This window comes from Hetaerina americana, unplaced genomic scaffold (genome assembly GCF_022747635.1).
Source record: "Hetaerina americana unplaced genomic scaffold, ioHetAmer1.1.p SCAF_282, whole genome shotgun sequence".
Lineage (NCBI taxonomy): Eukaryota > Metazoa > Arthropoda > Insecta > Odonata > Calopterygidae > Hetaerina > Hetaerina americana.
Window position 1 is genome coordinate 160924 of NW_027286855.1, and position 17605 is coordinate 178528.

A 17605-nucleotide genomic window follows, 5' to 3' on the forward strand; every position below is an offset into this window, starting at 1 on the left:
TTTTTCTTGAAATATTCCTCTGCACATGCGGGATAAACCAATTGCATTATTTAGGCTAATCACAAATCATTGTTTCATAATTCTTTAATATTTTAATATTCACTTTAGTAGCGTTGGCTAAATAAATTTTAGCGTCAGTTTACTGTAAATATATATATTTATTAAAATTGAAAATAAACTACACTGTAGCATTCTATGAGAATGATTTATTAGTTAAGATTTAAGCCGCAGAAATGCTTAACATTTTATATCAAATTTCATTTCTCTTTTCCCAAAACTAAATTGTCCATGTATATGATAAAAACGTAAAATTAATCGACGAAAAAGTGTCACACCGAAATAATATTATCCTCCGCTGTATGAACAGGGCAAAATACATGCTAGTTACTTGAGAGGGCGCAAGATTCTTATTCCTTTGTACAAACCGAGTATTTGATGACTTGGTTCGAACATACCCAGTATACTTTGTGTTCATATTTGTTCTCTTATCAAGTTTTCTTCTGGTTTATCCCTTACACAACTCGGGTAAGTTAGAGCAAAATATATGCTTCAATTCTTTATAACACTCAAGAAAAAAGTGGCTCATTGTCGAATACCTTTTTTCAACATCATCCTTCGTACAAATACAGAAAAAGAGAGATCCAATAAATTTACATCAAAAAAAGGATTGATCGTAAATATCAGCCTTATTTATCATTCTTTACACATTCACCATTTTTTTCTACCATACGGGAACTTAAACGCAGAAAAAATACAGGCTACTCATGTTTAGCTCTGGATTAATCTTTTGGGATATCACGTGGAAGAAATAGGTATTGTATGAAGCAGTACTTTTGTCTAATTCTCTTACCCTATTAATGATAGAAATGTTAAAGCCTAATGAACGATTTAGTTTTAAAACAATATTAATTTAAAATAAAAATAAAACAGGAAAAAGGACAGAAATATGATGTTCACACAATCTCATTGAGATTAGAAAACAATCTCTCTACTAAAATAATATCACAACGTGTGCACTCACTTGGCAAAGCGAGGAGAGAGGGGGCTCCGTTAGTGGCTCTACTGACCTCTCCCCCACTCGGCCCCCTTAAACTCCCCCTGTACTCCCTCCCACCTCCGCCCATACTTCCACACCCAACACACTCGTACACCGGACGGCATTTAAAATCATTTGCATTTCATCTTCGTATCTTCTAATACCTCCACAAAACAGCCACCAAACCCCTTGAACACATCTCCCGAGACTCACTCCTTTGTCCATCTATTCATCCTCTCATCGTTTTATCATCGCTTATTATATCACATGCATCGTCTTTCATTAACTGTCTAGCATAATAATTCCCAAGCTCACCTCTTCTTGCTCAATGCCCGCCCTGTAGACATTTAATCCACGTCCTCCGAATCCATCTCTCTGCCTTGCCGTTTCTTTTTTTCCTCATTCGGCCATCCCGTTTTTTTTTCATCTCTCCTAACACGCCCTCCATATCTCCACACCTAATTTCTCCGTCTTTCCCCATTAATATTCCCATCAAGCAATCCGGTTAGCTCTCATCCATCACCCACGGCCCTCTCAGCTGCGGACATCTGCCCATACTTTCTATCCATCGTCGCAACGTCCCTCACATAACAGTCCAGATAAATTTCTCGCATCCCTTTCGAAGCACGGCTACCAATGTAACGGCGCTCATTTAAAGTCTTTTTTGTTAAAATAGAGATCAAATGCTGTGAACAAACCAACGATGCTCTTCGAACGCGATCAATTCCTCGCAGAATCTAATGACGTTTTGACTTGAAAACTATTTTGGATCGATTCAATTAATTTCATGACGACTTATGCTTGAAGAGGAGTAATAAAAACCTAATGTACATGAAACTTATGTCGGTTTCGCTGAAAAACTTTTGAGTGTTCACAATGCTTCTACTGCATCAAACCTACAAAACCTCTCTTTATTTTGCAGAAACCTGTTGCCCCTTATGAAATAAAACTTACATTATCGAATGCTACTGCCCTGATGAGAACTCACACACGTAATTGTGTACGTTCCTGTTTAAAATACCTTAAAAATTTAGATAAACACCTCAATAACTACAACTATTATGTTTCTTCAAAATTGTAAAACTTGGAAAATTCATGTTTGAATATAAATGAGCTATATTCCTTCAAAATTCTTGGTGATTTTTGAGAATGTCGGGAAAAAATGAAATTTGAAGCAATTCATATTTTTTTCGAAAAAGGCAGTATCCTGTTGTAAGTCCTACAATACCTTTGGAAAATGGAGTAGTGTTACCAGGTTGTATTCAGACTCGTTAGAAGCTGCACTTGTTAACTCTCCTAATGTGGTGTGCAACCCAGCCATTTAGTAGACGTATTCACGAGATCATGGAAAATAAAGAGGAGAGCTTCCTCCAGACGTGATCTCGAGATTGTTGATTGGCTGGCGAACCTCAGCGGCGATCGCGTTGGCGAGAGAGCGCAGGGTGCGAGGCGGAGTCATCGAATCAGATTGGCGCGGGGGAGCACGCGGCTCTTCTAATGAAGGGAAAAGGACTGCTGGAAGCAAACATGCACGTGGGGAGACAGAGAGGTTTTGAGCGGCATCCTGATCTGCTGCGCGGGAAAACTTCCGCGTCAGAGTATCACCACCGTCAGGAACATTAGCATATGCTTTTATGTCATTGACACCACCTCATTCACCATCGTGTACACAGCATTATTGTCTTTATACTCTTATCCTTAGAAAAAAATCGTCCGTGTCAACACTGTGTTCTCTCTGCTCTTTCCTCGTCGTTTCCACGGCGTCTAAATCACAATAGCTGTTGCTTTACATTGCCAGAAAGGTCTCCGCTTTTAACATTTTTGCAATAGTCGCTGTTTTCTATAATATAACGCTATTTGGTCCTACATCACATTTTTCTCAAATTTTCAGGCTTCTGTCCATCTTTTCCATTTTACTCCATATCAGTTGATATAGTCGCCTTGTCTCGCAAACGTAAGTCATTCGTGTTTGGCAATCGAGGTCTATTTGCGTCGCGGGAGCGCATCGGGTTCTGTTCCTCACTTAGGAGCAGCCGCAGCGGTCCACCACCATCCCTGGCAGGAGGCTGTGGATAATGTTGAACTCGTTGTCAAAGTACAGCATTGAGATGGAGGACATCTTACGGGGTGCACAACAGGGTCCGGCCGTGCCCCCAGGGTTCGCCTGCTGCACGATGTGCGTGTGAGGGTACTTCTGCAGGAAGACGAAAGGGCATTCCCCAGAGCAGTAGTTGGCCTCATAGCGTTTTGGTGCTATGATCCAGTCCCAGCCGAATTCTTCGAAGTCGACAGTTAAAGGGTAGCGGCAGCAGCGGTTCTCCCTCGAATTTTCGATGCAATTCAGGCCAATGGTACGTTTGGTGCGATGTTTTCGGCCGTCTGTTGTGTGCACCTCCACAAATGGGATCTGCAAAGATAAAGAGCCCTTATTTAGAGGGGGGATTCATTCACTCAAAGAGTTATCGTATATTTAGGAATGCAGGATTTCTCTTGCATAGTCATGAGTTAATCCATATCTCTAAATACCACAACTTTCTTTACTCCCTATCATCAAATCAATACCATTGATCGCCCAGCCTTCGTAGCTATTTCTTCTATCAAAGACTAATTAAAATTTTTTTCATTTTTCAATCCTATTTGTAATAAATCGTAAATTTAGTTGTTAATCAAATCACAATGCCGGAGCGAGAATGAATTAGGCGAAAGCTATTACTTATTCATAGCACAAGGCCTCTGTACGTAGACGAGCATGCATTTTAACAAGCTTAAATAACAATAAAATCCAAATCTATGTGAAATTAACATATTTATAAATTATTATAAAATATAATTATTTATTTTTTCACTATTTAAGTCTTCCACTATTAATTGTATCGATAATAATTGAAATGCTTTCTCGTTACCTTCTCAGTACTGATATTAGCGTGACACCATTGCACTACAAGTAAAACGCCGGACTTCTGGTTAGGTATTTCATTGTTCATTGTTATTATTACCATTGCTCCTGCTAGCATAGCTTTAGGGATCTGTAAAACACGCAAGACCACTTATTGTTATAGTAACATGAGGAGAGTTAGCAGAGGAAAAGGTAAGGAAGGGACGGGAAGGATAGGAACAAAGGTTGTAGCGGAACTCATCAAAACAGATTCGCAGATGATCAAACTGCAGTTGGCCAATCAGCAGTCATCAATCAATGGATTGTTATAATTACTTAACGCGTCACTGATTGTGCACATGGATATAGAGTTGAGATCATAAAGATATTGAAGTTCTCAAAATGAAAGACGAAGGTAATGAGATTCTCAGTAAATAGAAGTTTGTGTCATTCATTGAAGTCGGAGGGAGTGAAGGAGGCCAGGTAGAAGAAATTGATCATAAAGGTAGTTTTTAAAGACGTAATGGAGAACAATTGTAAGGCCATTTAAAATAATGTCATAAGGTGATGACTCCTTTAAAAAGGAGAATCAGTTGAAAACCTTAAATGTAATTTTAAAGAAAATTTTTTCGTAAACTTAAATGAAGTAGAGTTTTGATGAAACTGAAACTTGGTTTTTGGGGCAAGAGAATGACGGTAAATGACTTTCGGTGAATAGCTGTCGAGATATGGTAGTGGATAAAAATTGAAACAGTAAAATTGATAGATAACAAACCTCAGAAATAATCTCTAAACGTGTTAGGGAAAGGGAGAAGGTTGTTGGGAAGATATCTAAGAAGAGTGAAGTGGATTTCTGAGCATATTTCTGAGGCAAAGATACGCTGAAAACTGTGAAAGAGGAGAGGATGTTGAGGTAATAAAGTCTAAGTCATGTTGGATGCAGTTGAGATGGAATGTGGGGTTGAAGAACAGTTTTATTGTATAGGGTAGGGTCTTTTTGGAGTCATGTCAGGTTGGGTTGAGGTGCTCAATAAAGCTTTAGTCGCTTGGTCCTTCAAAAAACTCACCTTGACCGAAATACTGCTGTTAATAGTAGTCATTAAAGACTTGAAAAGAGTTCTCAAAGTTCCACGCACTCTTTGTGCCTTCCTTAACAAATACATCCTTGCACGCGAGGAAATATTTAGTAATGAAAGGAAATTATTGATTCTTATGAAAAACTATTTGTGCTCTGAAATATTCGAGGGAGTTGACGTTTCTATGAAACCACGAAATCATATTCTAAACAAAAATATCATGACTCAAAGGCCTTGGTATTTACGCGGTACGACTTGGATTTTTCACAAACATTTTATATGAATAGTGCGTTGAATACCAGCTATTAAATTAAACCCGAATCTAATTATATAAAATGGAATATTCTAAAATCCATGTGTATATTCACGTAGTTAGCTTAGGTAATATATAAATGGCTTATTTTGGGTGAATTCTCCCATGAATCTACCTGATTTTCATGCAGCATCGTTGAATCCTTTATTCCATCGGATAGCACGGGATATCGTTGTTCTCTCTTTCATTCTCTATGTATGTGCCAAATGTGTGCCATGCGAGGCGATCTCTGATCGATTTTCCGAAAATATATAATATAGTTCAGCGACCATTTTGTCCACTGGACGTGTTACCATATTTATTGCTATTTAATGATAAAATAATGCACAGAAAATTAATTTTAGTAGTCTGTAAATAGTTGAGCTGAAATGTATGAAAAAAAGTAAAGTGGGTAAGTGAGAATATGCCTTAGACGTCGCCTACTAAGGACTAGAGTAGCGTAAAGCGCATTCCGGTGTAAGTGAAATCTAGCGGATGGCGTACTGTAGATCTGCACCCGGAAAATAACATATTATTATTGACGAACTAGATGCCTCAGAATTATCCATCTTTCTAATCATGGAAAATGAATGCAAGGCGTAGATGATATTGGTAGGTAACCTCTACACAAACCCGTTTTCGAATAAATTATGTTTACTGTTTTCCGGAAGTTTACAGCACTAACTACCACGTATATCATTATGATGTTATTTATAAATACTCTTTCTGAGAAGAAATAATATATCTGAAATAGCCTACAATGACTGGTTCAGCATGTTATCGATTAACTGCATTTTTCAAGTATTTTTATTACCGTCATTACTTTGCCTCCTTTTACGGTCGAAGTTGTACTCATGAAACTTCTTTCAGGAATAGGCAGGAAATAGGAGAGAAAATACTCTCCAGTTCTGGAATAATAATTGCTAGTTTATCCTATGTGTGATAAGAAGGATTGACTGAATATTTTGACTGTATTTACTTTCAGAATAATAAGTAATGACTAAATGATTGTCTATGGTATTATTCGTAATTACCCTGCGTTCATTTCTTCATTGCGAAACTAGGTCGTAGTTTTTCAAATAAAATAATATAATTGGGTTTAGTTCATATACATATACTCTTTAGCCAAACATGCATATCAATCAAAATTAAATTGCGCGAAGATAGTTTTCATTTTGCTCTATTCTTGCAGGATTGTACCAAGTGTCAGTGTACCTCTGCGGTACCACGTATTAGTGTATCTATGCGGTGGGCAGGAATTTTTTTAGGACAAGCTTATTATATTTTCGTATCCAATGGAACACTGGGATGGTTGTTAAGGAAGGTGTTGATGGGTAATGATTATGCCGTTAGATAAACGACCGTGGAAGGCAATGGGCGTGGCTAAGAGTGCCCGCAGTCAAATGTGCCGCAAACCTGGCCATTTAGGAATTTCGCTTTTCTTGTGGAACCAGGATAACTGGAGAAGGCCTGAAACAATTCCAAGCGAACACGTGTGGATGAATAACGGCACACTCCAGGGAGTTCTCGAATAATTTGATCATTAACGGTGAGGCTCTCTCTCTCTCCATCTATCTATCTTTGGAGGCGAGAGGGGGTTGAGGACTCAACCAAGTACGTTATATTTTACAACATGATTTAAATTTGCCATTTTTTGTCGTTTTAAGGAGATGTTTGGAGAGCCCTGGATAATATTTGTGAAGCTAATAATACCATATGCCAGGCTCTCATATCTGATCCATTATTAGACACTTATTTTAGTGGAAATTCAGCGTACGTGTTTAATATATATTATGAATTTTAACGGCCCGACAGTATATAATTCTCATGCCGATTGCTTTTTAACAGAATTTTATTGCTTCAATGGAGATATGCTCCAATTTTTCCATTCACATGTCCTACTGTCCATCACTGTCTTCGAAGTGAACATGCATAATATTATGAACCTTTTTAATAAAAGTAATAAATTGAATAAATTGCATTCGGCATTCGTTTTCTGTCAGATATTATTTTGAACATATTTTTTATTTCGGTTACCCCTCTCAAAAATAACGAGTAGCCCTACCTGAATTCACGATTCTGATTCCTAAGTGCCCTCATTGCAAGGAATACGCTTTCTTTCAAGACCGCGGAGTCCGTTGAGCAACAATGTCGTCGCCGACATTGGGCACAGTTCTTAGAGAAGGAAACATTTCTCATCCGAACACATCTGCCTTTCATCAAGAATGCCTGCTTTGTGGTATGTTTCCTCCCATCTTAAAATGGTACCTTACCCCGTCGATTTCAGCGGTTACCCTTTGATCCGAAGCCTTCATAACCCTACGTTTAGACATAACTTTATCTTTAAGTCTTCTCGCCCAACACAATTGACAATATAAATAAGAATAATTAGTCATTTAGCGTTCAACGGTAAAGATTACATCGAATGAATGTACCGTTTATTTAAGTCTTAAAGTATAAGGTTGAATGAATGCTAGAAATAAGAGTAATTATTCATTTTACGTGTGATGGTAAATATCATTACGGAATCTCCGATCATTCGTTGATTTTAACGCCACCAATTAATTCAAATAGTACAAACTCTTTTTATCGAGTTTTAACCCACGCGTTATAACACGTTCTTTAGTCTCAGCATGAACACTCTAATTCAGCCATCTGGGTATTAATAGCACCTGGTTTTTGATTAATGTTTTAGCGATGACTCGTTTCCTGAGTTTGGTCAACGTTTTCAAGCTAGTTTTTACATTATAATGTGTATGGCCCTATTTTAACAGCCCAAACAGCCACCTTATAAAGGATGCATTTAAATGGGCATTAAAAATCATCTTTTTTATTTTTACTCAAAATTCACAGAAAACGTTATTATTTAAGCGCATGCAAATTCTGGCATTATTAGATATGGGAATAAAAAAGGGCTCTCACTAATATAACACCAGAAAATACAATATATGTTCGCCATTATGGGTTTGTGTTTGACATTTTAAAATTTCACATATCATCGACTTAAAAGTTTATAGATATTTCTTCAAAAATTAAAAATGAGTAAGTGTTATTGGCTTTTGATTAATTGCGACCTTTTGCTTCATTGGCGAAATTACTCTGATGTCACGAACCATTCATTTTCCTATCACTCACATTTAATCGCAGCATATAAATCGACCCCCGGCCCAAAGAAAGGGAGGAAGGTTACTAAACCTCTCTCAAGTGAGAAATCAAATTGGCAGTGAGCCCTGAATAAGGAAGCTGTGAACACCCAGCGTATTCCTAAGGTGAGGACCGACTGCATTGGGAACTTTCCAAGGAAACACAGTACTCTACTGTTTATTTGACCCCAATAATATCAAACACACCCAAAAACACATAAAATAAAATCAGTCTATTACCGATTTGACTCGCAATTTATGCCCTCACTAGGCGGAAAATAATTTTGCTAATTTTCTGAAATTTTTGCATTTGAATACGCATAATTGGATAACTGCGTCGATAATTACTGTCACGGCATCTCCCCAATTTTCTTTAAAAGTTTTTGAAAAAAGTTGTGATTTGCACCATTACCCATTGCATTATACTTGAAAATGTTATCCAGTGTTTTTATTATGTAACACCCAAAGCACTATTTATATAATTCTGCAGCAATAGGTTCTAATTGCCGTTAATGTGTTCCCCTATGTACATTATGGTAGGATTATCTTACTATTATAATCTGACTACTAAAATAACTGGTAAATGCTACTAAATGATTATGCCTTCTATTTAAATCTTTTGAAAGAATGCTTAAAACTTTGGTTTAAATTTTTCCATCTCTTTAGTTGGGGGATTTTGTAAGAAATGGAGGAAGGGAAGAGGTAGTGACGCGGGGATAAGGGAATTATTTTATAGTTACAGGTAAATACATTCATATGCATATACACACACACACACACACACACACATATATATATATATATATATATGTATACATATGTATATATATATAAATATATGTATGTATATATTTATAAATATATGTATATATATATGTATATATATATATATATATATATATATATATATATATATATATATGTATATATATCCCCTCCCCGGACTACAAACTTGACGTGGTGGAAGGGCTTGTGCGTTCCGATGACCCCTAGAGCTGTGCTGGCGGGAGTAATAATTATCGCTCCTGGTAGGGTCACCCATGCCAGATAAGTCGAAAGTTAGGAGTCAGACGAAAGGTAGTCCACACAGCGTCTGTTCCTCAGTGAGGCGGCTGCAATGGCGTCTGACCCCAGTGGGGCAGCCAGTAAGTGATGGTGTCACGTTAAAAACACTATTGAGGAAGGCAACGGGAAACCACCTCAATTATCATTCCCAAGATTAACATGATGGACTATATAGAGATTTTGAGTCCTGGCAACTACGGGGCTCGGCCCAATCGGCCGCGTGTCGTGCCCGGCAGCGGGGGAGGCAAGGCTTCCGCGGTCGTCATCCCACGAATCCCCTTGCAAGGGAAAACCAGCAGCAGCAGGACAGAAGACGCAGGAGAAGAAGACAAAATTAGTTAGAATAGGAACGTGGAATGTTAGGACAATGATGAGGACAAGGAAACTGGAGAATATTAAGCGAGAGATGGAAAGGGGAAATATAGATATTTTAGGTCTATGCGAGGTGAGATGGAAGGATAGCGGGGATTACTGGAGTGATCAGTATAGAATAATATACAGCGGCGGGGACGAGAGCCATCGAGGGGTTGCCATAGTATTAAATAAAGAGGTAGGAAGAAGCGCAGTCAACATAGAGCAGGTAACGGATAGATTATTACCAGTAGAAATATAAGCAAAACCGACGACCTTGGTTATTATTCAGGTATACATGCCACCGAGCAACCATAAGGAATGAGAGATGGATAGGGTATACGATCAGTTAGAGGATATAATCGCGTGTGTTCCTGCAGGGAAATATTTGATAGTGATGGGGGATTGGAATGCGACGTTAGGCGAAGGAAGAGATGGTGATGAGGTCGGGGACTACGGTTTAGGCACGAGGAATGACCGCGGGGAGAAAGCAGTTGAGTTCTGCAGGAGACAGGGGTTAGTCATCACCAACACTTGGTTCAGACACCACAAAAACGGAGGTAAACATGGAAAATGCCAGGTGACTCAGAAAGGTATCTGATAGATTATATCCTGGTTAGACATAGGTTTAGGAACAGTGTGATAAATTCACACAGCTTCCCGGGAGCGGATGCGGACTCTCACCACAATTAAGTTTTTATGAAATGTAGCGTCCGTTTCAAAAAGATAAGGCAGTGACGGCGAGTTAGAAAATGGAATGTAGAAGTATTAAATGGTTTGAAAAGGAAGGAGTAAAAACAGGCGGTAGAGGAAATCATGGAGGATGGTAAAGAGCTAAGTACTATCGAAGAGAAATGGGAAAGTATCAAGAAAGGGTTGTCTATAACCGCAAAAGACACTATTGCAACCGTTAAAGCTAAAAGTACTAGGAAACCATGGATCACGGATGAGATGATTAAAAAGATAAATGAGCGGAAAAATAGAAGAATGTTAATACAGAATTAGGTAAAATGAAGTACAAAGAGTTAAACAATAAATTGAGGCGGGCAACAAAAAAAGCAAAAGAAGCTTGGTTGAAGACGCAGTGCGAGGATATGGAAAGTCTGCAGAGGAAGGGTGAAATTGATACGCTGTATAGCAAAGTTAAATCGTTATCGGGAAGTAAGAGAGGGAGATCTATGCTAACAGTTAGAGATAAGGCGGGTAAGGTGATAGTTGACACAGGAAAGATCCAAGAGAGATGGAAGGAATATTTAGATGAACTGTATAGTAAAGAACTTCGACCAACAAAGTTAGACATAGAAAAGGAACATGACGGAGAGGAAGTTAGCTTAGGTCCAGCCATACTCGACGATGAGATAAAAAGGGCATTAAGGGAGAAGAAACTAAAAAAGGCCGTTGGGGTGGATAACATTCCTGCGGAACTACTGAAATATTTAGGAAAATATGGGAGGAAGAGGCTATATGGGCTGATTCGTAGTATCTCTGAGGAAGGAATATGGCCGGAAGAATTTGTGAGATCAGTGTTAGTTCCTATTCCGAAAAAGGTAAATGCCATATCATGTGAGGACTACAGGACAATAAGTTTGATATCCCACGCAGCTAAAGTTGTTCTCAGGATCATGAACAAAAGGATAGAGAGCAGGATAAATGATTACTGAGGGGATGACCAGTTTGGGTTTAGGAAGGGGAGAGGTACGCGTGATGCCATTGTGGTAATGAGATTATTAATCGATAGAAATATAGAACACAACCAGGAGGTATTTGCCTGTTTCGTAGATTCGAAAAAGCGTTCGATAGAGTGAATCGGGAAAAACTAATGAGTATATTGCAGAAAATAGGAATAGATTGGAGGGAAAGGAGGCTAATCCGCAACCTGTACATGTCACAGACTGCACAGGTGCGGGTGGGGAACGGGGAGTCCGGACGGGCAGTGTTAGGAAGAGGTGTAAGGCAGGGTAGCTCATTATCACCGTTGCTGTTCAACCCGTAAGCAGAGGAAATGATTAAGGAGGCATGGGAGGAACTGGAGGTAGGAATGAAAGTGAGCGGGGAATTCGTGAAATACGAGGGTCATCCGGAATGTAGTACCCGTTCGTGCCGCATGAAGTGCTGACGACGCGAGTAGCCGCTGGACGAAGTCAGATAGCTTCAGTGGCTTGTCTGCCTTCTCTGAGCCAAGTTGCGTGACGCTAGCATTGCCTGTGTTGTTTCTGTGATTGTTTACAATGTTTAAAAAAATTGAGAACGCCGCCAGTTGTGAAGTGAGGGCAGTGATTAAATTCCTCAATGCAAGAAACGTTCGCCCATGTGATATTCATCGCCAATTAAAGGAGGTGTATGGAGACAATGTAATGGACGAGTCGTCTGTTCGGCGGTGGTGTCGCAACTTCAACATGGGGAGGGGGAACACACACGACGATGAGCGTTCGGAGAGACCGTCTGTCATTACAGACCAACTGGTGAGCTCAGTTGACGAATTCGTGAGGAACGATCGGCGCGTCACAATTGATGACATCTGTGAGCATTTTCCCAATGTTTCTCGAACAATTGTTCATGAAATTGTTAAACACCATCTGCATTATGCAAAAATTTGTGCAAGATGGGTCCCTCGCGTATCTCAATGAGCTGGCGGCGAAGGACTATGCAGCAGGAATACAGAAACTTGTCACACGTTATGACAAATGCCTTAATTTGCTTGGAGATTATGTTGAGAAGTAGTTTAAAGTATCCTCTTTCAAATAAAATTTTTTATGTTTGTTAATATTTACTTTTGTGTCTTTATTTCACGAACGGGTACTACTTTCCGGATGACCCTCGTATTAGGTTTGCTGATGACCAAGCTTTCATTTTTCAGTCAGCCAAGGGGTTTCAAGCATTGCTGAGTGAATTGGAAATACAGTGCGACAGGTATGGGATGAGAATCAATATTAATAAAACAAAGGTTATGTGATTTTCTACAAAGAAAAAGGCTAAGCAAAACATTAAAATAGGAGGGCAAAAACTAGAGCAAGTAGAACAGTTTACGTATCTCGATAGTGTTTTGGACCAACACGGTCAAAGTAGTAGGGACGTAAGGAGAAGAATTGCGCTAGGCAAAGAGGCTTTCACAAGGAGGAGAGAGTTGATGACAGGGACGTTGAGTAAGGATGTTAAGAAAAGACTCGTAAAAACTTTGATATGGAGCGTAGCTATGTACGGCGCGGAAACGTGGTCATTGAAGCAGGAAGATAGACGTAGAATGGAGGCTTTCGAAATGTGGGTGTGGAGGAGAATGGAGAAGGTGAAATGGACTGAGAAGAAAACAAATGAGCGAGTACTTGGTATGGTGGGCGAGGACAGGGGTTTGTTGGGAGAAATCCTATGGAGGCAGGAAAAGTGGATGAAGGGGTTATTAACCGGCAGTGGGATGTTGAAGACTGGGATAGAGAGGAGAATGTTGGGCAAACGAGGAAAGGGAAGGAACAGGATGGGAATGTTGGACGGGATGAAGGGAGGAAGAAAGTACTCAGAGATGAAGGGGGACCTGATGTAGAGTACGATGCTGTGTTTTGCTAGGGGTCACAAATTATTTAATTAGTAATTATGTCCATCCAAATACCTATCTTAACCGGTAGATTACCTAATAATAATAATATTTATATATATATATATATATATATGTATATATATTCATTCCCGGAAATAGTTTTGAAGGAAACGGATAGGAACACACATACGAGTAGAAAGGACGAACACAGGAGATGTGGGGAAGGCGGAATCGAGCAGATCACAGGCGCAAAAGTATTTCCTTGACGGGGACTTGAACCGCGGATCTTCGTCTTGCCGGGCTGATTACCGATTCTTTGGCCGGGAGATGGCGTTCGGGATCTGTTTCACCAATCAAAGGAGAATTGGACGAGGGTACCTGAAGGAAGAATATGGTTCCTATCCCTTTACCATGTGAATTAATATTTGTTCGCCAATTGACGGGTTTTCGTGAATGAATGTGTATTTCACCAATGTTGCTGGTGTATTCTTTTGGCTATGTATGCCACGAAACGCACTGCTCCTATCCTTCAGAACGTTGTATTATTGTTTTCCCTGCTATCCTTGCGTATGAGATCAATTTGATTTCTCACTTAGCTTTCGGCCTTCTCCGAGGCCTTCAAGTAAAACAGAAAATATGCTGGAAAGGGGTATGGTTGGGGAGGGAAATTAAAGGGGTGGTGCAGGGAATGCTGGGAGGGAAATTAAAGATGGCGGTTAAGGGTGGGAATTTTGAAAGATCGGAAAGCTAATATGTAGGCGGATGCTCGAGTTCTCACCTCAATATTAGTGGCTGAATCGGTTAGGGATTCTGGGATACTAAGAGCAAAACACTGGTCGAATGAAAGGATTTTGGGAATATGCGTGTGAAGGGATAGGAAGAGAAGAGAGTGAGGCAGAATTGCAGGAGTACCGGTTATTGTTCATTCGAATGGATAAGGCGGTAATGCATTCACCTATGTAAAAGGAAGTGCAATGCTTGCATGCCAAAAGATAAATAATGTTTTTTGAGAGGAAATTAGCGAGGGGACAAGATGAGGGGGCAATGAGGGGATGTAGGAGAGGGGAGTAGATCTACTGGTTATTCATGCGGGAAAGTGCGGTCGTGCATTCGCCCACGTAGAAGGCAGGGCAGAAGTTATAGGAGAGGTGATATATAATATTTTTTGAGGCACAGATAACGACCGGTTGGGAGTTGGTACTGAGTGAGGGGGAGGGTTTTAGAAGATGGTAACATTTACAGCATGGGCGGTTGCATGGTGCGGATAGGAGCGGGGGAGAGAGGGGGGTGCTCGCAGTTGGTTTTATTGTCTTTAGGATGTCACGCAGGTTCGACAGGCGTTTAAATGAAACAGAGGGACAATGTGGGAATAAAAATGACGAGGACTGAGTGGTATTAATAATTGGGAAGAGGTCACTGATTAAATGTTTAATTTTGTGTGTTCCGGGGAAGAAAGTGGTGATAAGATTAGGGCATTTTGGGCGGTTTGGTTTGGGGAGGGGAGCGTATTGGGTTGACGGTTTGAGGATTTTACTGTTCGGTATTTTTTCAGAGTACCCACATTTTCTGGGAGAGTCATGTAGCTGGTCTAAGTATTTCTGTTGGGAGGGGGTGTTGTTGCAAAGACGGAAGCCACGGACTGAGAGTGAGAATGGGATGGAGCGCCTTGTATGAGGTGAATGGCAGCTGTCGAAATGAAGATACTTTTGCTTATTAGTTGGTTTAATGTGGACTGAAGTGTGAAACGTATTGTTTTGGAGGTGAATATCGATATCTAGGAAAGTGATATTCGAGTCGGATATAGAAGAAGTGAAAGATACTGAGGAGGAGGAGTTGAGAGAGGAAATAAAAGAGGATAAAGTTTCGCATCCGTGGGACCAAAGGAGGAATATATCATCGATATAGCGGGCCCAGAAGAGTGGTTTGAGGGTTTGTTGTTGCAGAAAGTCAAGTTCTAGTTTACCACTAAAAAGATTGGCGTACGCGGTAGCCATACGCGTGCCCATTGTAGTGCCTTTTATTTATAAATATATTTTGTCGTTGAATTGAAAAGCATTTTTGGTGAGAACGATTTGGCTCAGTTCGATGAGGAAATCTGTGGATGGGGTGTGTGGTGTGGATCGTAGGGAGAGGTAATGTTTCAGGGCTTCTAGTCCTTCTTTGTGGGGAATGGAGGTGTACAGAGATGTAACTTCTATCGTGGCCATGAGAATGGTTCTGTTGTGCGGAATTGTTATTGTGAGTGTCCTTTCTTTGTGTCTTCATGGTCTAAAAATTTACATCTGTATTTATATATATATATATATATATGTAGATGATTTCGTCGACGTAACACGGAAGTGCAGAATAGTACATTACACAGTAACAAACAATATAGAAACACAAAAAAAGATCACTCACACGTTATTTCTTGATAATTTCGACGGAATTCTACTCCATCTTCATCGGAAGATAGAGAAGTAATGACTGCTGGAATAGTAGAGGTGAGGGGTGCGAGAGAAAGGGAAGGGGGCCAGGGGAAGGGGAGAACGGAGGCGGAGGAGGGGTGAGAGGAATGGTTGGGGAGAGGAAAGGGAGAGGAGAGGCTAGATGGGAGCGGAGATAGGGAAGGAGGAAGAGGGAGGAGGTGGAATTGACACAAAATCGGAAAAGAAAACAATCTGCTCACCGCAACTATTGCAACATCCGAGACCCAGGTATCGACTTACAAAGTCTTGATCAAGACCCTGCAAGTCGAAACAAAGGCCACGCACACCAAAACTCATGCGGAAAAACAAAGTGTTCAACTCTCCGATATGCATCGATTCCCCAAAGTAACAATTTTAGGCCACTCCCATTAGTGAACGACATGGAGGCCCGGATGCTGATAGGTCATACAGATGTAAATAAATGCCATTTCAAGAGTTTTTAATTCTATAGGGTTATCGGATGTGGGAAAGGACGCTAGGACGGAAACATTGTAACACTGGTTGAAAGGGGTATTATGATGGGAAGCATGTTTAGGGATGGGGAGACCCGCGGACGGGGAGGAGGGATTGCACGAGGCGCGGTGGTTGTTAATCCTAATGCTCAGTGGTGTGGAGCATTGGCCTATAGATGACGGGCAGAGTTTACAGGTCAGAAGATAAACAACATTCTTGGAAGTGCAGGAGTAAAGCGGGAAGGGCGGGAGAGAGTTAAATGGTGGGGTGGAGTGGTGAAAATAGGGAAGGTTTTACATCTTCCTCGATGACATGGAGTGAGTATGGCTCTGGGGGTGTGAGGAATTTTTAAACGGCTTGGTGGATTTGAGGATATCTGCTAGGTTGGCGGGACGTTTGAAGGTGACAGAGGGGCATTTGGGAAGAAGGTTTGAGGAAGTGTTGTGATTTTTGAGGATGGGGAATAGGTCTTTGAGGATGAATTTGAGGGACTTAATGCCTGGGAAGTAGGTAGTACAGATTGAGAGAGGCTGGGAGTCTGTGGTTGAGGCAGGCTTGGGGGTGTAGGAATGTTTGACTATTTTTTATGGAGGAGAGAATCTGGGTATCCTCGTTGGAGGAGGGAGTGGTGAAGGTTGTTGAGGTATTTGTAAAGGGATTCGGGATGGTTGGAAATGCGGTGACCCCGGATAGAGAGGGAGTAAGGGAAGGAGCGCTTGGTATATGAGGGGTGGCAACTGCTGTAATGAAAATATTGCTGCTTATTCGTAGGTTTAGTGTGGATAGAGGTCAGGAATTTTCTATTGCTAAGGGAAATATTGACATCGAGGAAGGTGATCTGAGAGGATGAAATGGTCGAGGAGAAAGACAGAGCTGAGGAATCATTTAGTTGGCAGATGAAGGAATTGAGGGAATCAATGCTATGTGGCCAGCGTAGAAAGATGTCATGAATGTATCGGAGCCACGGGAGGGGTTTCAAAGGATAATTGGAGAGGAAATTCTCTTACAGGACACCGAGGTGGAGGTTTGCATATGAAGGGCTGAATCTGCTACCAATGGCATAGACCTGTATTTGGAGGTAATAGAAATTGTATATATATATATATATATATATATATATATATATATATATATATATATATATATATATAAACCATAAACACATTTATCCACCCGAAGGTCGGTTTGGTAGGTGCTGGTAGAGTTCGCCCAGTACTATACGGCATGTGCCTTTCCCTGTGCAGGTTATGGTTTCCCAGAAAGTTCTGGTACACTAAAAATCATATAGCTTGGGTGGATATGAGGATGCTCAGAGAG

General features: G+C 40.4%; 1 protein-coding gene across 1 annotated transcript in view; it reads right to left on the bottom strand.

Moving 5' to 3' along the window:
• Positions 1–1124: 1124 nt before the first annotated feature.
• The window catches only part of myo (growth/differentiation factor myoglianin), a 31750-nt gene continuing 15269 nt past the window's right edge, over positions 1125–17605 (bottom strand). Inside the window, exon 4 of the mRNA XM_071586975.1 lies at positions 1125–3443. Coding sequence (XP_071443076.1) covers positions 3060–3443 — 384 coding nt within the window. The 3' untranslated portion in view covers positions 1125–3059. The remainder of the gene's footprint in view (positions 3444–17605) is intronic.